The sequence below is a fragment of the Larimichthys crocea genome, chromosome II (assembly GCF_000972845.2).
Source record: "Larimichthys crocea isolate SSNF chromosome II, L_crocea_2.0, whole genome shotgun sequence".
Lineage (NCBI taxonomy): Eukaryota > Metazoa > Chordata > Actinopteri > Sciaenidae > Larimichthys > Larimichthys crocea.
Window position 1 is genome coordinate 13105456 of NC_040012.1, and position 25770 is coordinate 13131225.

At 40.0% G+C, this 25770-nt stretch overlaps 1 protein-coding gene across 6 annotated transcripts; it reads left to right on the forward strand.

Moving 5' to 3' along the window:
- Nucleotides 1–6682: 6682 nt before the first annotated feature.
- LOC104918298 (oxysterol-binding protein-related protein 1) lies at nt 6683–25514 on the forward strand. 6 transcript variants are annotated; one of them, XM_027290289.1, is made up of 28 exons: nt 6683–6814; nt 7010–7184; nt 7254–7339; nt 7425–7499; nt 7817–7925; nt 8025–8110; nt 8555–8699; nt 8784–8851; nt 9700–9744; nt 9976–10049; nt 10341–10404; nt 10579–10644; nt 10798–10923; nt 11047–11125; nt 11608–11714; nt 16946–17114; nt 18684–18876; nt 20933–21008; nt 21554–21688; nt 21812–21909; nt 22037–22219; nt 22338–22445; nt 22710–22799; nt 23010–23136; nt 23226–23342; nt 23514–23637; nt 23742–23832; nt 24284–25514. In XM_027290289.1, the coding sequence occupies exons 5-28, from the start codon at nt 7916–7918 to the stop codon at nt 24384–24386; spliced, it is 2484 nt and encodes an 827-aa protein (XP_027146090.1). In that variant the 5' UTR covers nt 6683–6814; nt 7010–7184; nt 7254–7339; nt 7425–7499; nt 7817–7915; the 3' UTR covers nt 24387–25514. The 6 variants fall into 6 exon arrangements, with proteins under 6 accessions (XP_027146090.1, XP_027146083.1, XP_027146084.1 ...); XM_027290282.1 differs by having other exon boundaries at nt 6684–6814; nt 10579–10680; XM_027290283.1 differs by lacking the exon at nt 6683–6814 and adding an exon at nt 6836–6851 and having other exon boundaries at nt 10579–10680.
- The last annotated feature ends 256 nt before the right edge of the window (nt 25515–25770 follow it).

Sequence of the window (25770 nt, forward strand, 5' to 3'; positions counted from 1 at the left end):
ACAATTAGTGGTGATAATTGAAATTGAAGAGCATTACAGCTATTGTCCCCACCCATAGATTTTCATGAATGCTATATAATATATATATTCAATTGCTATGGAAGACATTCAGAAAGTCAAACATTCAAAATTTCAATACAATTTCATTGCATTTCAATGTGAGGTGACTGTTGAAGATGCAGGATTGCATCAGTATGCTGAGATTGGACTAACTTCCATTTGAAGACAACAGAAATATCCCCTGGTAGTCTCAGTCTCCACATCACATCAGAGCTGTCACAGTTTACATAATAAATGCTAATCACTAATGAGAGAACTGAACTCATTGTTGGATAGCTTCACAGCCTCACAGTCTGTTTGGCAGTGCTGCTTGTGAGATGAAGGGTGCTGGCATTTACCTTATGCTCCACATTCACAGAAGCTCATTGAAATGCTGTGGGTGTGCCTCTTTGTGACAGTATTTTGACTTGTTAAATTTTTCATCTCATTTTCAAAAGCACCAAGCTGGTTAATCCATGTATCACTGCACCCCACCCTCATATCAAGCTTTATTGAGCAAGTCATCATTGCAAACATCACTATGCAGTAATTATTCCTGTAAGAATTATGTAGGCACTAAAAGCAAACCCTAAATGTTACATAGCCAGAACGCACACAGTGTTTAAGGGAACAGAAAATAAATAATGAATTGCAGTCAATATGTTTTAAAATGTATAATCTAAAACATCAATTAAATCATACAATTAGTGCTTGTTGTGAAAACACAGAATGGCAAATATAATGTGGTACAGTATAATGTATGTCTCAAATGTAAATAATATATAAATAATCAAAGTATTAATGTTTGCTTTGACCATGATGCATATCAAACTGGTGGTTTATTTTCATTTCTAATGAGATGTTTTGTCAAGATTTGCTGCTTCCACTTGCTTTTCAATAAATTACAGTTATTGTTAGATAAATGTGTTAAAAATACTAAATAAAATTAGGCTGATTACTTCAATTTCCATTCTAAAACTTGATGATGCACTGGGATTAATTCAAAGAAGAGACAATGCATTTGAGGGCTTTTCAGAAGAACAATGCATGTCTGGAGATGAGTCACATTTGAAATGAATGTTATTTTATCAAGCACTGTAAACTGTGTGATAAAAGTAGCATCTGGGCTCATTTCAATATAAAAGGCTATAACATAAAAGAGGACAACAAATAATTATTTGCACCATATATTTTTTAAAACAAGTTGTGCAAAGTACTATAAAATATAAAGTTTTGCCTGATTGGACATCTTGATATCTGCCTGACCTGCCTATTTTGTTGGTGGGAGAAGTTACATCTTTATGATTTTTATAGATTCATTAAAACCATAACCACAGTCATTGTCCACCCACACAGGTGCTTTCACTTAATCTCCTTGATTAGAGCTCTGCAGTGTTTACAAACAGCTCTTAATCGATACATAGTTCCCATTGGTCCTTGAAATTCTTGAATGTTTGGGAATTTAAGGGGAAAAGAAAGCTTAAACAGCCTTGAAAGTTTTTGATAATATACTTAAATGTTTGTTTTTTTAATCTTTTTAATTAAATTTTTAATTAAAGTCTGTGTAAAGGCAATTCTGAGAATTCTTTCAAAATATGTTGGAAAATAGTTGTTGAAAACATGTGAAAAGACTTTTAACGTTATATTACTGAAATGTGGAGTTAGAGGTTAAAACAGTTTTTCACCAGTTTTCAGTCCAGAATTTTGTGGGCGGTCCTAAAGGGTGGCTTGATGACACACTGAGGGCACCCTGAGCATACCCCTGCACCCCTAGCAGAGAGATAGAGATTAATTCATCTTTCTCAGAGTGTTTTAAAGTTAGTCATGTCATTTACTGAACTGACACGTTTCAGTCACTTCAAAATTGCTGCTTGATTCCTCCCACAAATGGACGTGGCTTCATCACATTCAGCGGACACGCCCCCACAGTCCTGGAGCTGAGAATACTGCTCATTTTTACCTGATTTTGACACCTAAGTTCATAAACTTGTCGATATTTTGAATTATTCAAATTTTGCTGGGTGGTTAATAAAATGTGTCATTTGCTTTGACAAAGTGTTACAGTCGTGTGTGATGAGTGACCTCCATGTCCAAACTATGTTGTGTTAGGTCCTTGAATTTGAGGGAACTGAAAAGTCCTTAACTTGAATTTGATGTTCAAGAAGATGTGGGATCCCTGATAACTTGTTTCATTCTTATTGACAGCGCTTCATTCCCAGCATAGCCCCACCTGCCTAGAGGTCTAATCAGCCAAAGTAATTGCAAACACCTGAGAGGCTGTGCACCCTGGGACGCAACATATCAATGTTGAACTGTGGCCCCATTTACACCCGGTACTGACATGTGCAGCTGCATCTGAATAAATTGTCTGGAACAGCATTCAATCCATGGACCTCTGCGTTTTCAGCTTGTATTAGCATTTCCCATTATTTAGACTCTGTCCACTCTTTTATGAAATCTCAATATGCAAATTGCTTAGGCAGGGTTGCCAAACTTGTAAATAAGCATAGGTTGGCCGTGGTCAAATGAACGATTTCCATGCATGGGCGTCATTCCTTTTCACATTTCTTTCTGAGAGGAACAATCTGCTAGCTGGTGTTACTACTTGTAGATTTTGCCAGGCTTGTTTTAAAAAGGAGACTGAGGTGAATTGGTAGGCAGAGTTTTTTCTCTTGCTGTATGTATGAGATACGATGTGGTCTGGACATTTACACCTAAATGGGGTCAGTATTTCCTGTCATGCTGAATATATGATGGACACAATTACATACAATACATTGGAAATGCTGCAGTGGACTGTTCATAACTCATCTTTTCTTGATTTTTAACAACAACAAAAAAACAGTTTACAAGAACCTAAGACACTAAAAGCAACCAGTGAATCTAGAATAGTTTTGCACTACAGGTAAGCATGCCACATGTTGGACAGAGAGAAGGACTATTGATCTGTGGCTGTTAGCTGAACCATTCACCAAGCTCATGCTGTACATCAAGAAAAAAATAGACTCAAATGTAATTTATTGCCATCTATTAGCTTCAAAGTACATTTTACAACTACAGCACAAAAGCATAATGTTTTAAAAGAAGACCAATTTATCATCTCTGGTTCCTTTGTAGCCAGTCACTTTACTAAGCAGTCAAATAAGCCTTTCCTATTCTCACTGCTCCATGTGAAGGGAATACATGCTGTACTTTTTTCCTCTACCTTTCCCTCACTCACTGCCTCTCTCCTTGTCTGTCCCTAAAATGTCCCTGCTGGGGATTCTATCTCCTGGTTCCTTTTGAAGCAGTGGCCTCTCTTTGCCTCCATTATCTTGTAATTTGTGAAGGATTACGCTCTGGAGCACACACAGTCCACCCCGTTGCTTAAGAACTGTGACAGCTTACAATAATTGCCATGCTAATTAGCAGGAACTAGCCCAGTGCGCTTCTTTCCCTCACCAGACCCGATTTGATGAATATGCTTTGATTAATGTCTGTGTTTCCATAACTTCCGCACCATTGTAATTAAATATGTCACTGATGATTATGAATGACTACTGCGTGTTAACAAATAAAATGTAGGCCATTGTTCTTGAAGGACACAGAGAAAATCCTGCTACTCAGAAGGTTTTATTAAGAGGTAGGACCAGTGTAAGGAGCAGCACAGAAACTGCAATGAGATCAATACAAACATCCCTAGAGTGTGAAGCAAATTATGATCAGCTCAACCATGATGACTTGAAAACTGATGGAAACAATGGCTCCTTCATATCAACAGCCTCATATCTGTATGTAGGGCATGCCAGTAATAATAACAACCAGATATATACACTGTCTGAAAATCAAAATGAAGTTGTGAAGAGGCTATTTCTTCTCCCAGCATGACCGTCTCAAGTGAGAGGCCTGAGATTGAGCACATTTTCTCCTTAATAGTCTACAACATCACTTTGGCTCAACCATGAAAATATTGTAAGAGGATAATGATGCTTAGAACTGACAAACATGTGACACACGTTGTTTTTTATCAATGATTTCAGAGCCCAAAACCATTATAGCTACATTTTAGTGCAGCAGTTTATCCCTGCTTGGCATAATTGTGCAGATTTCAAGAACTTGTTACTCTGTGACGATGGATTTTGCAGTTGTTCTGACAGACGCATCTGCATTATAAGTACCACTGAGTTGTTTGTCTCATGTTGCTTTGAAAACTCATAATATAGTGCTGATTTACAGACTTATTTTACAGCTGACAAATGCTATTCAAACCCAAAGAACTCACCTGTGTAGCATGGTTTGTGCATGTAATTTAGCATCCAGCATTCAAGTCCATCGAGTGTTTCTGTTATTTTGTCTACCCCCTGCAGGTCTACTGTATATTAGCCTTGCCTGTGATCATGTTCTTGGTCAACATGGCCACTCAAAAAGACTTCTCTCTTCTCATAGGTGACTTAGGAACTCATCTTTGAAGTCCTCTCTGACAACATTCATTACAGCAATAACCTCCCAGCACCCTCTCTGCCAGATATGCACATGCCTCAGGGGACATAATTGCTCGAAGGGCCTTCAAAGCCACTCACAGAGAACTGACCTTCAATATCTCAAAAATGTCTGCAGCTACGGTTTTATACACAGAATAGCAGAGCCCAAAATGTCTAGGGTGAGTAACCTTTAAAATAGAAGTAAGGCACAATTAAGGGTAGAAGGTTTAAAATGTGCCAGTGATGCTCAGGTGTTCTTACTGACAGAAGCATAGTAATAAATAAATGCAGCTCTAACGTGTGCGGACGTCATCTGGTGCAGTAAATACTTCCATCTAGTGTACAAAGAAAGAATTGGGCTCTAGTGAGTAATTCAATTAAGAGTTCATTAACAAATCACTAAGAAAATATCATATGCTATATTTAATGACACGTGAGAGGATTTTATCTGTAAAGTAGGGATCATTTAGCACAGAATACACAAGATTTTCACAAAGGATATATGAGAAGTATGTGATATGGTTATCATACAGTAAAATTCTCACCAGTGTAGTCTAAATGTTGACATTTGGAAACACAGCGGCATTGCTATAAATATTTAAAGGTGCCAACAATAGTTAGGTTTAAGGTTTAATGAATAAATCCTCAGTTTAGCTCAGTTGTCTCACTGGAAGTGACACAAATGTAGCAGAAAAGCTGGTGCCAGCAGGTGTAAAACAATTTGGGTGGTTATAACATTAATGTAAACCTTTGTCTTCATTTCAAGTGTTTCAGTTAATGCGACACATATGGAAGATTTTAAGACAACAGCACTTGCTGTTGGTGTTGTTGTATTTTACTAGGGATGTGCAGCTACATGGTAGGCCTATTTGTTAGACCATTTGGACACAAGTATCCTGAGTTATTAAGGTTGATGATGTATGTTGTATGCTCCACTTGAGCAATGTCGCTGTATCATTAGTGAGAAACACACCCATGGTCACAAACTTTTGCTGCATGGTTAGACTTCTTTCTGAATACTATATGCTTGACTGACAGCTCCCTCCATTGGAGTGCGGTTGTATGAGGTGCTTATGCATAGATATATACAATATTACCTACAGTAGACGGGCCCCCAGGTTTGAGGATCAGACAGAGATCCAAGTCAAGTTAAGTCAAGTCAATTTATCGCAAGAATAAAAACAACAATGTTATAAGAAACAACAAAACAATATAAAATGAATAATAAAATAGACAAAATCATTAATAGTGCAGCCTCAGACTGAGCTAAAAGCAAGATCATAAAAGTAAGATTTTAAACTGGATTTGAACTTGTCAATAGTGGGGCAGGACTTTATGTGATGGGGTAGGCTATTCCAGAGCTTGGGAGCAGCAACAGAGAAGGCACGGTCGCCTTTAGTCTTTAGGCGCAAATGGGGGACTGAGAGGAACCGATGTGATGATGACCTGAGAGATCAGGGGGCAGGGTATGGAACCAAGAGATCAGAAATATATAGCGGAGCTAAACCATTTAGGGCTTTGTAAACAATTAATGAAATCCTAAAACTGATTTTAAATTTCACTGGCAACCAGTGTAAGTGTGCCAGGATTGGGGTGATGTGTTGTCTTTTTTTTGAAGAAGTTAAAAGTCTTGCAGCTGCATTTTGCACCATTTGGAAAGGTCTGGAAAGGGTGGAGTCAGTTAGCCCTATGTAGAGGGAATTACAATAATCCAACCGAGAGGTAATAAAAGCATGGATGACTGTCTCCACATCCTTCTGAGATAAAAAAAAAAAAAAACGGCTTGAATTTGGCGATGGCTCTGAGCTGATAAAAACTACTCTTAACAACATTACTGACCTGACTGTTAAAACTTAGGGGACTGTCAAAAAGGACACCCAGACAATGACAATTTGGAGCTAGTGGTGACAGAAACAGGTGGACCAAAGATAAAGATTTTGTAAGGAGCAGGTGCTATTGGGTGTGATCAGATCCAGGCAAAGAAGCAGAGTGATGCACTGCTGTGGACATTAATATTTCAGCCACATAAAAATAACCCAATCAAAAACATCTATATGCAAAAAAATAAATATATATATATATATCTTCAAACAGGCCTTTTAATTGTTTTAAAAAATAATATTTGTAAACGTAAAAAAATAGTAAGGTAAGTCTGACTGGCTGCACCTGTTCAGCAGCTGCCCGGTCACATGACCGTCAGCTGATCGGCGTGATCAAATTTCGGCTGTGAAGTTTGTTTGTGCGTCTCAGCTGCGGCTAAACGAGACCAAAGTCTGCGAAAGTGGGCTGAATTAAAGACTTGAAAACCCTTACCTGTAAGTCTAAAGTCAAAGTCTCATTTTAACAGACTAGGTAAGCCTAATTAGCGTAGTGATCAAGTAAATGGCCTGTTGGAAAGTTTGTGTTTTTTTCCTGCACAGTCAAGTTAATACTAAGCATTTAAATGTGCTCTTTTAACTGTTTGTATTTGCTTCTATCTAATAGCTTTTTGTCCCTAATATGTCGGACAGGGATTTACTGTTAATAACCGGTGTTATTGGGCCAGAGAAGGCGAAGTGGTGATGGAGGCAGACACGCTTGAGAACCAGCTTCTCCTCTATGCTAAAACAGGCAGCTGTCCTCACATTGAGAGGCTCCTTCAGTCCAGGATCCATCAAAACACCTCTCTGGATATCAACTGCAGATGTAAGTAAAAACATGAGATACTCTGATGTATCACAGGAGAGTGTTGCATGTTGCTTTCTGTCACTGCAGCGAGGTCTAAAGTCAGCTCAGGATGGACGCCCCTCCATATGGCCTGTTACTTTGGACACAGAGAAGTTGTGGAGGAGTTGCTCAAGGTAAGAGCTGATGTCACTCTGTATATTAAGTGCAGTAGATATTTTCAGCCGGTATATTGTGTGTAATATGGATCACATCATGCAGGCAGGTGCTGATGTAAATCTGCAGAACAACATGGGTGACACACCTCTACACAAAGCAGCCTACACTGGGAGAAAGGTAAAACATTACCTGTCAGCTCATATATATATATATATATATAATATATATATAAATATATATATATATATATATATAATAATATATATATTACATACATACTACTACAGATATCTATAATATCTATAATAGTATCATTATTCTATATAATATTAATATCTATATATTATATATTTATCGAGTAGCTTTTGAGGGGCAGTGTATTTTCTCACTGAGTGGGAATCACTGTCATAGACCTTTTCCTTCCTCCATTGAAGCCTGTGAGATGACAAGTGATGGTCAGATTTTCCTTTTTTCCTTCCTTTGGACCCCTTCAGGAAATTGTCTGTTGTTGCGCGGTATGATGCCTGTTCCAACATAATCAATGGAACAGCTCAAATCCCCAAGATGTCACAGAGGATGATGAAATCATTACAATGCTGGAGGGTATGAAATGATGGGATTATATATATATATATATATATATATATATATTTTCTACTCATTACTATACCTTTGTTCTCAAGTAGTGTTTGGTTTGTGCAGCTGCAGAGAGAAGAGAGACAAGGCGACGAGAGGAGAAGCTTCTGGAAGCAGCCAGGGAGGGGGACATCTCTACTCTGTCTAAGATGGTCAGCGTCTGACCTTTCTTAAAAACTTTGGCAGAATACACAGAAAGAGGCATCTGTGCCTTTTCATGAGTTCTGTTGTCTCTGAGATTGTGAATATGCACAAACTGCAGGATTATGGTTATATTTGTCCAGATTCTTGGTCGCAAACATCAAACAAGTGTCTGATGTGTCTGATGCTCAGACAGGAGGCGACAAGTTTGTATCAGAGACTTCCACAAATGAGATACAGTAGCATGTCCCAGTCCTGTTGTGTTTTAGTAAACCAGAGCAGATTTTTTTGAAAATCGTCACAACAAAATTATAATTGCCCTTTTGTCTGTGTATTGTTACTGACTTAAGGTAGATACTTATATATTTATATAAAGATTAGTTTCTGTTGTAAAAGGAAGATGTCCGTGTCTTATGCTTCGTTAATTTTCTGTTGTTCGGTCTCCTGATCTCCAGCTCAGTGGAAAAGAAACGCCAGATATTCACTGCAGGGACTCGGTGGGGAATACGCCTTTACACTGTGCAGCCTACAGAGGGCAGAAGCAGTGCATTATAAAGCTGCTCAAGTCTGGAGCCAGCCCATGTATTAAAAACAGCAATGGTACATCACTTAACTTTAAAGATCACCTCTTGTTTTCCCCAGTGTATTGCACGATAATTTATTGCATGGCTGATTGTGTTGCAGACCAGACAGCATTAGACCTGATCCGCAGTGATGAACTGAGACTTATTCTAGCAGCCTATCAAGTCAAGGTAAGGACAGACGAGTTAATCTTATGACATTTTCCTCTTTCCAGAAGAAAAACCTGAGGTACAGGTACAGAAATCGAGGTACAGCAGGACATTTTTTCATTTCTTCCATGTAAAAACATTTGTGCTTGTACTGTGAGCTGGTGTCATTCTGTCCAACTTCCAGCTCTACACCACATATTAAATTTGGTATCTGAGTCATGGTCCACAAGGACAATTTCTATTTATTTTAGTGATCTAGTGATCTTTTTTTCTAGTCAGAAAAAAACACAATCTAATGAACAGATTGCTGTGAAATTCACTGATCTCATTCCTGTTTACCAGAAGATTAAATATTCTAATTTTGGACTCTCCATGAGCCAATTACTTTTTTTTTTTTTTTTTTTTTTGTACTTAAAATCAACACTTGGTGTGTCTAGCACCATAATCACAGATTAGTTGTTTGCATTTTCCGTTTTAGGAAAAAGTAGACTTTGCTTTCCTGCACCTGGTCTTTAAAAATTGTTGCCAACAGCTATCTTTCTGCACTTCCTCTTTTCATGTATTTCTATACATTTTCCACTTAAGGCCTGGTGACTCTGGAGAGAAGGCCTTGCAAGTCAGCAGTCCTTGCTCTTGCTTAGATATCTGATTAGTCTGGCACAGCTTCACTGCAGAGCATTGCATAGTCATGGTGGAAATAAAATTTTAAAAAAGCACTAAGCTATTAGGTAAATTAAAAATATATTTTATTCACCTCTGAAACTATGCAGATTGAAGTGAGCTATAACCAAAAGCTCTTCAGCACTGTCAACCAGGCTCAGTCTGTAATTATAATTTTTTTGAAAAGTATTATTTTCTTCCCCACAAAGGATGCGAATAGTGGGGTGCAGAAGATTGAAGGCCCTCTCTGGAAGGTACCCAGATGCTGAAGTGTATTCTTTTCCACACTTCATATGTCAGGCAATGTTTTTGTTCACACTCCTCCACATTTGACGATATAGATGTGCATACATTCTACATATCTTCTGAAACAATTTCCTATTAAATTTCATGTCAAGGGTGTCTGTGAAATGCTAGATTCATACATTTCTATTGTTCACTTTTGCTGCATAGTGGATCTGTTGTTGACTTCATGTCCCTGGCAGAGTTCACGCTTTCTCGGATGGCGATCCCACTGGGTTGTGATTGAAGATGGAGCTCTCTCCTGGTACCACAGACAGTGAGATAGCTTTTATATGTATGCATTCTTTTCTTAATAAATATAGTAGTAAGTATAGTATAGTTTGCATGCTGATATTGCCATGGTAGAAGTTTCTCTCTTGCTGCTTGTCCTTGATTCGCCGTCTGTAAAAACCCATAAATAAAAGCATTTCCTCCAGATATTTCTTGTCAAATGGAGACATCAGTATAAGTAGTAGTGGAGTAGCTGTAGGTAGGGTTCTTATTTTATACAGCGGGTGTCTTGGGTTTGATGTCATGTCAATGTGCTCTCTTGTGTTTCTTTTTATAGAGCTGATGCACAGGCTGGTGTCAGAAAACAGGGCTCCAAGTCTCTAACACAATCTTACTGCATGGTAGGTAATAAGAGATTAGAGGCTCACTGTCATTAACCTTCATGACTACACGAGGATGCTCAGTCCTGCGATGTTTCACTTGTGGTCACATTGTATCGACATGACATGACATCATCATGTTTGACGTTTAGTGCAGCAAGCATGACTGTAGGTAATGTCATTCTGTCATTCTAGGTCAAACCATGGGATCATTGCTTCTTCATGCTCAGGTGCTTTGATGACACTGTACATTATTTTAAGGTGCCCTCAAAGACAGATTCAGTGTCTGCAAGAAAAGTGAGATGAGATTCACCTTCTATGCTGTTGCTAAACCCTTACATCCTAACTAATTTGTCTAAGTGTGCCTACAAGGCTGAACAGCATTGCGAATGTTAATCATATTTGTCCACTTAGAGATGGCTGGATGCCTTTGAGGCACATTCGTCTTACAGTACTCGCCACTGCACTGAGGAAAAGATTATCGATGATGCAGATGGTGACGGTGGCACCACAGTGAGGAATCTGTCACACGCCCTTCAGGTAAAATTAAATTCAGACCTTTTTTTAATAGGGGTGTGTTATTAGGTGACAGTAGGGAGGAAGTGCTAATGAGGGAGGAGGATTCCAGTGTCTAAGTGTGTCTCTTGGCATGTGCTTTTGCAGGCGGCCAATGCTTTCCAGCAGAAATTGGAGAGTGAAGTGTCAATATTTCTATCGATGGTGAAGAATGAGGAGAACTGTGGTAGGCGTCCTGGAATTGGTCACATATACATGTAGTTAATGTCTACAAGTACATTAATTGTTTACTCGGTGGACAGAAAAATAATTGCAAACAATAGATCTGACTCTGTGGTTCTCAACCTGTTGTTCAGTGGTAAGGAGAAAAATATTTCAGCTATTTTTTTTTTTCTGACCTTTATCGAATTGTTGCTTATTTTATTGTGAAAGTTTTAGAATTGGGAACGTTTTACATCTAGTCATCTAAAAATCTAATCTGAGAAAGAAACATCACTCTTTGGCTTAACTGCTTAAAGTTTATAGACATATACAACCTATAGCCTAACCAGTTTGTACATGCCCCTGCTGACGTCACATTGACGTGACCATGTGGTTTTAATTTGAATATTTTAATAAATTTTAAAGTGTACATTGCAATAGCAATAAAAAATAAGTCACAGCAACATTAAAAAAATAACATGCCAAAATGTATTTATTTTTTGAAAGCATTGGCTGCCCCTCTGTTACTGAAAGCCAAAGAGACCGGTGAGCTCTCCAGTGAAACCTGCGCTGCTCTCCATCAGTGCCTTGAACTACTTTCAAAACAAGAGGAGGTAAGTAAGCATCTCCTTCATCCTACTCAAGCCTGTATCAACCGTACACCAGACAACACAGTTGCCTTTAGGACTCAAGTACATCATTCTGCCACTCTTGGCCTTGTGACAAATTTCTGCAATATTGTATTTGATGTAATAGTCTTGGAAGCAAGCTGTTTCTTTTCACATTAGCTGCAGCCCAGTGAGCATGTATGAATCTTCGTCTCATTGACTCCCATACGCTCACCCATGTGCTGTGCTCCTATTGGCTGAATATATTCCACTGAATGATTACAAGAACCTCAAGCTCCTCCCCTTACGTTCACTGCCTCATAGCAATCAGATTTGAAGTTTGTGTGCGCGAACGTGTGTGTGTCCCCGTCCACCTGTCCCAGTGGCTGTGCTGCACCCTTGGGGGCGGGGAGGGAGCAATAGAACCGTGTAGTAATCACTGGCATGTCTGTCGGAAGGACACAGGCAAGATCCGCTTTTATGCTTAGGTCTGCATTCAGCTCGCAGATCAGTGTAGACACACACACAGAGACACCCTTGGACTTGGATCCACACACTCCTGCTCTAGGGGAAAGGCTGTGTGCGTTGAGCGAGTGAACTGAAGCGCATGCATATTCACAGACCCAGCTGGAGATACATGCATTCACCCTCACACAGTGAAAATACACGCTCGCAGGCACACTTCCACATGCCAGAGCATCCGAGCACAGGAGGAAGAAGAGACAGTGACGGCACTCTCATCCAGTATCTGCACAGGTACAAACCAAAACACTTGTTCTTGCATCTTCTTGCATCTTTTATTATAATCGGTTGAACTGTCTGTGTTTTAAGTGTGCTGTTCCCTCATGACTTAGTGTAACATGTTTAAAGTTTGGCACAGATAAGATGTTTTTAAGTGTGTTCTAGATATAAGGGCTGGTCTGAAGCATTGGCATATGCGAAATCATCAATATGCGGAGGTCAGTCCTATGGATTTAATGATCTGAATTTAGAGTGTAAACTGAGCATGTTTGAAGCGCTACTGACTCTTTCTTTTAACAAGATCAATTGTAATGTAATGATTCGAATCTGCTTAAGTAAGGGCATGGGGAGGGGTCGATTAAATTGCATCGAGGACATATTTGATATTGTTATACTTTAAAGTTTGGCTTTTGGGATAAAGATTGTGGCTTCAACCGTTTCAACGCAGCAGTTGTTGTGATTCACTGCACTGTAGACGATGATAAATTGGTCTCGCACTACTTTTTTGTCTCGCAACCAATTAATTTTAAATTGGCACGCTGTCAAAATGCAACACTAAAATGCTGAGACTGTGTCTACTGATTTCTGGTAACAGTATGGTTGATGTGCTGCATCTCTCTTATTGCAAAACAATCAGCGAAGCAGGAATTAAGATTATATTTATATCTAGATGCAGTTAAGGACTCCTGAGTCTACATTTGGTTTTGTAGAACAACAGAAAGAATCCTGCACTGGATACATGAAAACTGTACTTTGGTAGTCTACTGGATATAATACTGCACAATAATGCCCAAACGCATTATGTTTACGCAGTGATGTGCGCATTGTCAAACCACATTATCTTAGTATAAATTGGCAACAGCTGCTGTCCTGTCACAAGGAATAACCCTGCATTGTAATCACGGGGAGGCTGAGAACACTCACTACAGTCTCATCAGACAGGAAACGCTGAAAGTGTCATAACAATGGATACTTAACTAATTTCTGACAACCTGATAGGATGAGAATAAAAAAATTGTTTAACAAGCAACTTTCGTCCACTGCTCTCATGCTAAGATGGAGCTACCACATGTACTAACAGGATTATATTTCCTACACTGCTGAGATTGGCTGTATTATGGCGTATTAACTCTAATCCCACATTCCCATTGTCCCACCCCAGATGCCTCTATTTGCTGCCATGCAGACATTTGTTTTCTACAGTACTTAATATATAGTGGTCACATGCTGTTGTGCATGTGCTTTGACATCCAGGCTTTACAGCAATTACAGGGAGAACAGATGAGTAACGCCCCTCAGCAGAGTATATGTGATCTGACCCATTTCAGCAGCTGCTCAAATGAGTATGTTAGTGAGAGTGCCACGTTCATACCGTACGTGCAGGGCGCAGTATGACTGCATGGTGACTTCTGTACGCAGTGGAGAGATTTGTGCTGCTTCACAAAAACATTGTCATGAAGATTGAGCTGCAGATAGGCAGTCCTGGGCAGAAACTCTCTTGGGGGTTGTGACAGTCACACACACACACACACAGATTTATAAGCTCAACCCAGGCAGCAGGCTTCCACACCTGTCAAGAAAACAAATGGAGGCTTACAGCATGAAACCACTTAGTGGTGACACGCAGATAAGCAGATCTGTCAGTTTGTATTGCTCTGAGGGCAGGAGAATGGCAGCATAGTATCTTTTTTTTTTCCCTCTAATTTATTTGCAGACTATAAAAAGGCAGATTGCCCTTCAAACCCTTGGGGATTGGTGGGAACACAAAGTACCGTTTGACCTTTACTTTAACCATCGCCACATGGGTAACTGACCTACTGACTGTCATCTCACACCCAGGAGAGACTTCACCGGGCACAGCTAAATGTTCTTGCAGGTCCCCGCGCTGCCTTCATTCTTTATCGGGTCACACGCGATCAGTATAAGAAGAAGAAGTGTATATTCAACCATATCTTTTTGGATTCTGACCTTTTTAAGAAAAGGGTGTGTATGTGTAGAGAGGTACCTGGGAGTATTTCGGTGTAATTGGTTACTGAATTGCTTTGCTGCACCAGTACTCACGTTACGCTCCAATGAAAAAATGTATGCTCCCAGCCATCACAGTCATGTAAAGTCTGACGTAGTTACAGAGTACCATACTGTATAGAGCTATAATAAATTTGCCTCTGAGATTTGCTTCCCCTTCAGCAGAGAAAACGCATTTCAGAACAAAGTAAAAGCTCTACCCTTTGGAGTGTTGGCCAAGGAGAAGCTTCCCTCCCAGGCTTCAGCAAAAGCTACTGCACACAGCCTCAGCAGGGCTTAAAATAGTGCTGTTTGTGCTCAGAGAAGAGGATGCAGTGAGAGCGAAAAAGCTGGCTGGGATACTCACACAACAAAGTGTTCTGTCGCTGGATGTGCTCTTAAGCCAAGTGCCAGGGAGTGTTATCACAGGCCCCTACACAGCAAGCTCATCTACTATACACCATACATTTTTTTTAAAACAGCAAAAAAAGGCTTGATGCCTTGCAAGAACATTCTTTTTATATCAAATGTGTCTTATCTGCAGCAGTCAGTGTGTTTTTGTTGATTGGAAGATCATATTTTGGTAAACTGGCAGATTTTAAAATAGACACTTGATTTCTAACCACTACATTTCTTTTAAATTGTGTTTTGCTTAACATTAACTTGCCGATTAATTGTCTCAAAAACACTACACTTTCTGTTATCTGTATGGAAGGGACAGAATCTGCACATCGACAGTGATACTGTATTTCTCTTTCTACACAGAGCAACGTGACTGAACATAAAGTATAACAAGTGTGATGACAGCAAGAACCAAAAGTGTGAAGCTTGCCTTTGACTGTAGGTGCCAGACAGCTGCTGAACCTTGTGTGAAAGAAGCTTCTCGTGAGCTTCTCTCGCAGTTAAATGAACAGGATCGAGGTGTATATAAAGTAATCGTGGATAACAAGTGTGATTGTGGGTTTCTGGTTACAAATGTGTGTATTTGTAGAAATGTAATATGTGGCAAAGTCATGAGTGCTGTAAAATTAATGAGCTTGAAACATTCCTATGAGAGATTTTGTACAGCTCTCTGCAGAGCCGGGATCAGTATATTGTTGCACAAGAGTCAATCTCATCTTACTGTACAATATGTATAATTAAGTTTTGCTGAGTCAAGCCTTGGACACGGAAGAAATCAGGCTTACATTAAGTATTTCCCTCATTTTATATACATATTAAACCCTTAGGGGTGCTCCGATCGAGTATGAATGGATTGGAATCAATCAATATTCATTACAAATGGCTGGATCGGCAGCCTTGAAGTTTGCTGATCAGAAAAAACTAATCAGGAAATAGATAACAGTGTCACTCAGTGTTTGCACGGCCTCGTCCATCATGTGTCACTGATCTCCACCACACAGGAGTCTGAAGCAGTTTATGTTCCCGAGGTTAAGTTAGAGCTGCTGACTGCAGTGGGACATTATCTTGTATACTGTATATTTTCTTTATGAAAGTCTCATTAAAATAAGTGTTAAATTTAACTGACACTAGGTCATATTTCACATTTTGTTTTTTTAATGATCGTAAACATCTTGGAGTAGAATTCCACCGAAATTTGACCTCGTGGACCACAAAAAAATCTCCATAGTGATCACTGAAACATTGTCTCCATGACGGTTACAGCCACATTATCTGAAAGGGAAACGGGTGAGCCGCAGATACACTTGGTTACAGGTATGAATTATAACCCGCCTTGAGCACATCAGCAGATGTGATAACAGGTGTTTTTCTGCGCGGCTGTGCACTGGATTGATAATTCCTCAGGCAGTTTAAGAACTTTTTGTCTTTTTAAGAGAAGGATTTGGCCCAGCTTTGCAGTCTCAGATTTATAGTGTGATTTACAAGCTCCAGTTTCTTTCAGATCCCACTGCTTCCCTCAAGGTGACTCCGGGAGTTTTTCTAAACCGTAGAGGCTATACTTCATTTTTATGATCAGTGCACTTTCTTTCCTTTGTGAATATTTTTTGTGGTCGGTTTATAAAACTTTAAATTTCTTTAAAGTTTTTGTTTTTTTAAGAAAAATGTGTTGTTATAGCTATTATCTTACTCTATATCATTTTTAGTAGCATCTGTGGATTTTTCATTTAATTGCCCGACTCCTGTTTATTTAGTAAAGGACAAACGGCAGCATTAGACAATAGGAAACACTGATCTGGTCTGTTCCACAGTGGCCTGGCTCAGGTTGCTCTGAAGGGACACTCAATCCTGGGCTACAGAGCTCTCAGAGGCTGGGGTGTTTGGTTCCGACTGGAGGAAACCAGATCTGTGGGCAGGGTTAGAACAATGACCTGCCATCAGAACCACAAAGACGCACGCACTGCGACAACATAAGCAGATCAATACCTTTTGTATCAATCAAACCATCAGTCAATCACAAATCTACCAATAAGACTTTCTATAATGTAAACATGTTGGATCATCTTTCATCTGTCTGGTGGCCCTGTTTGCAGGTGTGGAGTCTGAAGTTAGAGCAGGAGGTGGAGAAGAACAAAGCTCTGACAGAGGCTCTGCAGACATTGGCAACTGAGCACTACGAACTCAAGCAGTCCCTGTGTAAGAACAGGAGGTCATCCACCCTCAGTACCCTCACTGAAGATGACTTCTATGATGCTGTGTCAGGTCAGCAGCCCTTAGTGAAGTAATCAAGAAGTTAATATACTGGGGAGATCAGTACATCCTCACTGTACATCTTGTTCTTCACGCTGTGCCTTGGTCAGGTCATAAATTAGACAAATGTAGTCATAAGCATTATCTGAAGTTATTTTACTAATCTTGCACGTAGAGTAACACTGAGCTAAATGTATTTTCATTCATTTCTTCCATTGCAGAACTTCCATTAAAGATATCATGCACAGATTTTGACGTCTAGCAATGCTATAGAGCAATATTTTTACGAGTAGGTCCCCGTTGTGCATGTGGACAAGCATGCAGCATTTTTTCTGCTGCTATTTGACAGTCGATGGCAGCAAAAAGCACAAAGAAGTGCAGCAATTTGCCAAGAAAAGCGGGGGGGAAGAAGAAGTGTGCTGGCTTGCATTAAAATGTTTTATGGTGAAGGCATTTAAAGTTTGTCAGGGTTAGAAATATAAAGTATGAACGCTCTTAAGTAACATTGAATGTAGACATAACGTTGTTCTCCACAGTGCAACTCCTAAGAATTGTATTTACATACAGTTCTCTCTTTTATATACAGAATAACGAGCAGAGTTAAAGCGTGTACTCCATGTGCGTGTGTGCATAGTTACCCGGTGACACTTAACATTGCCGATGTCCTCTTCTCTTATACTCAAGGGTAATGAGGTAGTGTCACTGTTGCTGCTTTAGTTTTTTTTAAGTAGAATTCAGCAGTGGTTAGACAAGATTATTTCACAATGTTTACATTTATCATGCACAGTATCGCCTGTGGCGAAATGGATCATGCACAATTTCCTTTGTCGTATACCCAAAAGCCTCACTGTCTACAGCAGACTTCCTTCTACAAAATGTTTGTGCACTGTGGACCAATCTTTCTCAGGAATCATTGCATTATTCATAGATAGCCCTGAGTTATCTACTAGCCAGAGACACTCTGCCCGTAGACTCCAAACTGTGCTCAGCATATATATGAGAATCACACGCTGAGCTGTGTGCGTAAAGCCCACTCACGTGTTTTTGTTTATATAAAGGACGTTTATGAAGCTGTGTTGTATCCGCTGCCAACTTGGAACACAGTACATACGTTACAGCCATGCAGCTGTGTGAAGTTTTATTTTCTGTCGACACATTATTCACTATACATGTACTCACAATAAGCACTCATATCTCAGAGTAACATATACAATCGGCACAACACTAGTCTCCCCTTCCTTTTGTGTATGTGAAAGTACCTGTACTGTCACTAACAGCACTGGGTAGGGGAGGAGTAGCATCCAGCAGCACAGAGCAAACAATGTTGGAGGAAATGAAGCCTCTGTGTGGCCTCTCATTGGAACACAATCCTCAGGTGGGGTTTGGCTGGCGGCAGGGAGGGGGAAGGTTGGAGAGGAACTCGAGCACACAAGTGCTTATTTGCGGACAGTGTACTCTTCAGGCTGCAGCATCTCCGAGCCGGGGCCACTCGAACCTATATGTATGAATGTACGCATGTGTGAGTGTTGACCTGGCACACTTGGCATGACCAGGCATCTGCCCCCTGTCATCATCTCACAGAGTCGGAGTCGGAGCTCTCTGTGAGCGGCTTCCTGTCTGTGGCCAGCCACTCCTGTGAAGAGGACGAGGGGAGAGACGCCCCCCTTCTCAGCAGCCTCCGCCATCCCAACGCACTCAGGGGGCCTACCGGAATGTCAGGGGAGGGTGACCATGGCAACGAACCAGCCCAGTACAATGGAGTCAAGAAGCACAGGTGGGACATGCTCCAGTTATGATGTCATGCTTGTTTACTGGCTTAAATGATGGGAAAGAGACGTGTGGAAATGTAACGTTGGGGAGTGCTCTCCAGACAAGCCATTCACTGTTTTGAGCGATAATAATAATTATTATTATCACATCAGGTAGCAGGAATCAGTAGAATATAACTTTACATTGCTGAGCAGCTTAAATAAATATCGTACATGTGATTTTTTTATTTTTTTTATTTTTTTTTTTTTTTTTATTATTATTTTGTTTTTTTGTATGCATGTCTGATGATAGGTTGCAGACCTCAATCAGGCAAGTAAATAGCAGAGTTGGTGTAATAAGATACCTCCTTTCCACTCTGGTGTGTTTTTTGTCGTCAGGTGTTTTTTTGTTTGAGCTCCCAGTCCACAGAGAATAGCCTGTTTTGTTTTTCCTGACGGATCCAACTCTCCAAGTGAGCAATCATCGTAGCGCTCGGTGTTTGGTGGTGGCAGCGGGGGTTTCGTGAAGATTTGACAATCTCTTTCATTTCCGTGGATGCTGATTCTGGCTTGGCCCTCTCCTCCTTAATCCAACAAGTGATCCATGAATAATTGAGCATGTGCTGGCTCAGAGTAGGAGTTGGAGGAAAGGGGACTGACTGTCTGACTGGCTAGCTGTGTGTGCGTGTGTGTCTCCGTGTGTTGTGCATTTATGCAAGATTTATGAGGTGTCTGTTTATTTGGAATTACTCCTGTCATTCAAAGATATGTCTGTCCCTGGTTGCCTGTAGTTGGGCTTAGGTCTAGTTGTTTTTAACACTCTTTACCTTTCTATGATGACATCTTACTATAAAGTTGCCAAAAAATGTCCCAACAATTTGTTTTTGACTTGAAGGCACAAGTATACGGTAGTGTAAATGTCAATTTCATGCATGTAATGAATGAAAAGACTGATATAGTTGAACCATAGACAGTGTCTGTAAGAAATGCTTCACAGTATTGATTTGGCATGTTCAAAGTGATGGAGAATCCTGTCTCTCTTCCATGTTTGCTTGTGTTTGAGTAGGTTCTGCTGAACGAAGCAGTTTAGCTTAAAATGTATCTATATTTCAGAAAACATCTGAAAACTACAGGTCCCATAAATCTTCAGACATGTACAAATATAGTAGTAGAGGGCAATTACTTAGAAAACCCCATTGTCATGTTTTGTTTTTGAAAAAGTCCAAGGAAAGAAATAGAAAATACATTTTGGGGTCGAGTCTGATGAAACACAAACTAGGCCAGAAGTATAGTCTGCCATGCATCACAGCTCTGCTCATCCTACAGATGGAGCAAACCCCCACCCCCTGCCTCTCTGTTTATTTAGCTGAAGTAATGGCTTTTATTTGTGTAGTTGCCTCAGCACTCATTTTTTAAACAAGGACACCATCTGCCTCCAGCCAGCATACTGTACCTGTAAAACAGTCGACACCTCAGTTGTTAGCAAGGCTGGAAGAAAAAGGCAAAGGAAGTTTCCACAATCAATCTAATGGATGTGTCATGATTTATCTTGTGCTTTGCATATGCAAAAATACCAGTTGAAGGATTCTTATAACCAGTGTTGAAAACCAACACACACACACACACACACACACACACACTCACACACTCACACAGTTGTACATCCATTCATGGGTATTGCATGAGGCTTGACCAGACTGGCTGAAAGCTCATTAGCCTACGGGTGTCAGATGACTTTGTTCCCAAATGGTGGTTCAAGCTATGTTGTCCTCTCTGCAGCCTTTTAAAGCTCTCCGCATGCACTAGACAAAATAATCGTTTTAATGTGTGGTTTATCTAATTTGTGCTCAGTGCCATATTAAAACAGTAGATAGTGGTGGAGTGGAGGGCATCAATTTTCGTCTCCAAAAAATCGTAAACCTGACACAAGATAAACAAATACGATGATTTCCCATGGATAGAGTTAAAAAATTGTTATATTTACACCTAGATGGATATTGTAGCATATCAGAGCACACTGATTTGTTCACATAATTCTGTCTGATAGCTGTTTCTCCCTCTCTTTATACTTCTGTCCCACAGAACATGTCTACCGGCTCCTATGTTCTCAAGGAATGATGTCAGCATCTGGAGTATCCTGAAAAAATGCATCGGCATGGTGAGAACAGCGTTTACACTTTGCTCCAATTCGCTGTTTGGAGAAGATGAATGCTGACTTCAGATTCAGTTTTTTTAAGCTGGTTTGGTGAGGGGAAAAAAAAACCTAAACAGAAAAAGTTGGGTAATTGTGAGAAATTAGTTTTTGTACGTGGCTTTAGGAGTATAGTCATTAGTATCAGTGTATTGGAGTCCTAAGGGATCGGAGTCCTCACTCAGCCCCTGTCTGGATTTAATTACATTTAATAACATCTATTAATGTTTTATTCCCCAATTAAATATGGCTAATGATTCGTGCATACGCAGTTCTGTAGACAGAAAGATGGATATAAAGAAACACATGGGGTATGCATAAGTATGTTTGATATTGTCTTTAACTGTGTCGTGTCAGTAAACTGATTTTATATTTTATTAGTAAGTAAGTAAGAGGAAGTTAGTAAGTTATAACATAATAACAAAAAACAATAACACAGACATACACACACGGTTGTTGTGGAAGAGTCTGTGTCCTCACACTTTCTTTATCTTCTCCACTTCCTTTTTTAGGAGTTGTCAAAGATTGCCATGCCTGTGATATTTAATGAGCCTCTGAGTTTCCTCCAGCGGCTAACAGAGTACATGGAACACACCTACCTCATCCATCAGGCCAATGCCACAACAGACTCTGTCGAGAGGATGAAGGTACCACCGTGTTTACTTTATTAAATAAAGACAAACACTCAGTAGTTCTGTTTGTTTTTTTTTTTTTATCAAATATTGAATTTCTTATCTGGAATTTGGTAATCATAAGTCGATGCTCTGTAGTGTGTTGCAGCATTTGCTGTGTCAGCTGTAGCGTCACAGTGGGAGAGGACCGGGAAACCTTTCAACCCACTACTGGGGGAAACCTATGAGCTTATCAGGTGAGCAACAGCAGTGCCTTAAATGCACAAATGTGTTTCATGAGCATGCCTAGTCACAAAACATTTTGCATTTAGTGACACTTTATTTTCTCCTGCTGTACCAAATTACATCTCTGTTCTCCATCAGAGACGATTTGGGCTTTAGGTGGGTGTCGGAGCAAGTAAGCCATCACCCTCCAGTCAGTGCCTTTCAAGCTGAGGGCCTCAAGGAGGATTTCATCTTCCATGGGTCCATCTACCCTAAACTTAAGTTTTGGGGAAAGAGCATAGAAGCTGAACCCAAGGGACTCATCACACTGGAACTGCCCAAGTGAGTGCACAGTCTTGAGAAGACTGCTTTGTAAGTCTGATTTGATTCCCTTTGAGCTTTGTGTCATCTCATGTTATTTCATGTTTTAACCCTTTGCTTCTTCTTTTTTCCTCTGCAGATATAATGAAGCCTACACCTGGACAAATCCTACCTGTTGTGTCCACAACATCATTGTTGGTCAGCTTTGGATTGAGCAGTACGGCAGCGTGGAAGTTATCAATCACAAGTAATCACGAGTCCTGTTTGTCTGCAAACACATGCTCGCCCTGATGCATTCATGTGCACTGAGACTTTGGTGCATCAATATCTTTCTTTCTGTGCTGCGCAGTGGAGTCTTGATCTACTTTCAGATGCAGCTTATTGATCATGGGAGCAGAAGTGGGACAGTTGCAGTTAGAATAGAAGAGCAGGATAATGAATGTTTGAAAGCCTCAACTCGCAGAAGGAGAATAGTGAAAGAATTGATAAACAGCCTGTCATTCTGTGGTAGGACCGGAGAGAGATGCAGCATGACGTTCAAGCCCTGTGGCCTCTTTGGAAATGAGCTCCATAAAGTGGAGGGTTACATCCTCGATAAAAGGTATCTTCTTCCTTTTAATTAGCAGGGATTTAATTATTCATCTGATGTTTAATATTGTCTGAATGTAATGTAAATTTGTCATAAATTACGGCATCGTTAATTACTTTGTCATAAATAATGTAAGACAGTTTATATCTTAGGAGTTTTTCCCATCAGTGTTGTCAGAAGAGTAACACAGTGTTTTATCAACATTTGCTTGTGTGTTCGCAGCAAAAAGAAGCTCTGTGCAATATACGGCAAATGGACTGAATGCCTATACACAGTAGACGCTGCTACTTTTGACAACCACAAAAAGACAGACAGAAAGAATTCAGACGAAAAAAAGGGCAACAAACAGGTATTCGGTTTTATTGCTTTCAAAGTCACCCACGTCCTGTCTCCATTTAAGTTAAACTTCTATGTGTGTGTGTGTCTCTGTTGCTCCAGAGCAATGTGGATGAGGAGCCAGAAGAGATACCTCCACCTGAGGCTGAGACGGTCCAGATCATCCCAGGCAGCGAGCTCATCTGGAAGATAACGCCTCGACCAGAAAACTCAGCCAAGGTATGAGAAGACAGGATGTGGTGGAAAAGAGGAACAATTTGCACATCTGAAAAAGGCAGATCAGGCGTAATAGCTAAGGGGATGGTATTTGTGTTATTTTGTCGCCTTCTCATCTTTGCTCCTTCTATGACAGCCGAAAATTTTGTAGCAATTTCATGCTCTCTCCGGCAGTTCTATGCATTCTCCACATTCGCCATGCACCTAAATGAGCTGGAGACGAGCATGGAGGGTGTTGTTCCCACGACAGATAGTCGCCTCAGACCTGACATCCGGGCCATGGAGAATGGAGATATAGGTACAGTGTACGACCTTGATTTTGAGACCTTATTATGCCACACCAGCTTAAATACACCATCTCTGGTGGTATACACGTTTCTACATCCATGTCCTCATTTATAGATTTGGCAAGTGCAGAGAAGAAGAGGCTCGAGGAGAAACAGAGAATAGCCCGGAAAAATCGCACCAAATCAACAGATGAATGGAAAACAAGGTTAGTCGCTGAGTAACATGATGCAATGCCATCGCCCCGTCGCTAATTTGTTTTACTAATTGCCTCACTATTGTCTTGTGTTACCAACTCTGCCGTCCCCTTTTCATTGTACTTGCGAAGGAATGCTGCACTCGGCCCAAGGTTTGGTTCAAAGTAGTGCTTTTTTTTTTTTTCCTGTATTTCTTTCTTGGTGTGAAGTGCTGCACTGTACCACCCTCCTCAGGACAAAATGCACAACTGCAACTGTGCAGTTACTGCATTTGTCAAGACGCTGGTACTCCTGAAGATACTGGTGTTTGATTGTGGATATTTAGTTTGGAGGCTAGCAACTTTTGACACCACGAGTGTGACGCCTTTTTGTGTGCGTTTTGATTTGTCCTGCGGTTCTTTTGTCTCTTTTTGTTCCTAACTTCTGAATTCATATTCAATAAATCTTCTTTGTTGTCTGCAGGTGGTTTCAGCAAGGACCCAACCCTCACAATAAAGCTCAGGACTGGCTCTACTTGAAAGGCTACTGGGACAGGAACTACACTAACATGCCTGACATCTACTAAGTATAAATACACACAAAAAGAACATACACCTTTGGACTTTATCTGCTGTACTGGGGTTTGTTCTAGGGAACCCTATACTTTAAGCAGTAGAAGACTGAATGAACCCAGAGGCATATATTCTTCAATAGATGTGTGAACAACAAAGCACAAAAACTCTCTTTTGCTTATTTATTGTGGTCCTTGACCACTTAAAAATATGGTTATAGGCATGTATTGGAAAAACTAGAATGTATTTTAGAAATATTTATATTATGTTAGATGGATGGAGTGTTTAAACAGCAAACTTGGTTTTGTTGTTGGTAGTCTGTTCATAATTCCTGCTGGTCATGAAAACATTTTACTCATCAGCTACAATGCAGACATACATGAGACAACAACACTACAAACGGCTACAATGGAGTGCATGATGCATCCTGAGCATTTTGATCAGACATTTATTTGACTCTTATTCTACTTGTGCATGCATACTAATGCAGTGCAAAGTATTAAAATGGACTGTTGGGGAACATTTGCCTTTTTGTTCTTACTTTCTAGTTAGTACATGAATTAGTTTAACTGAATGAATTGCTTGTTTGCAATTGATTGTAAATCTGTGTCTGGCTGTTTCTCTGCAAAGATGATGGCAAGTGAAATGTTAGCACATCTGACAAGAATCATGGCCACTACTACAACAATAAGACTTGGGTTTTTACAATAAAATAAATGTTTAAGATATCATTAAGCCCTGAATTATGTACTGTATAGATGTGTATAGACTAAAATAGATGCACATGAATCTACCTGACTTTGTTGATATAGTAGCACTTTTTTCTAACTCTGCTGAAGCAGGGACACTGGCTCGGCACTTATAGATTTGTGTGTGCGTGTGTATAAAAGGTCTTGCAATAGTTCAAGTATAATTAGTTACATTCCTAGTGCTGTTGTTCTAACTGAAATCTTAACCATCACAATAAATGCATGTGCATCACTATAACTATGCAAGCCTTACCTCCTTCACAATCAAGCACTGAATATTTATTTTCCTCATGTTCTGGATAGCTGTAAAAGTTTTTTTTTTCTGTTACCACTCTTTTGGGTATCAAAACGGAATTTCTATTGTTGCTAAATAAAAGCTTAATGTTAATTGAACTTTTTTTTTTTTGTTTTCTGCAATTTGCTTTTATTTTTACGAAAGCCTGCTTGAATTAGGTGGACGTCTGTTTGATTACGGTATTAAAAGATGAGCAGCTTTGAACATGTTTACATATTTTACTGTATCCCATCTACCACGGGACATGTCCTACTTATTGTCCCCCCTAGTGACCCAACATAACATTTGTCTTGGGCTCCTATTTTAGTGATTTACCACCAACTTGTGCGGACTGTTTCACAATTCATCCACAGA

Coding starts and splice junctions, on each gene's coding strand:
- LOC104918298 (XM_027290282.1), top strand. Junction 8,700..8,783: donor ATGTATTAAAAACAGCAATG/GTACATCACTTA, acceptor ATTGTGTTGCAG/ACCAGACAGCATTAGACCTG. Junction 23,833..24,283: donor ACAGATGAATGGAAAACAAG/GTTAGTCGCTGA, acceptor TGTTGTCTGCAG/GTGGTTTCAGCAAGGACCCA.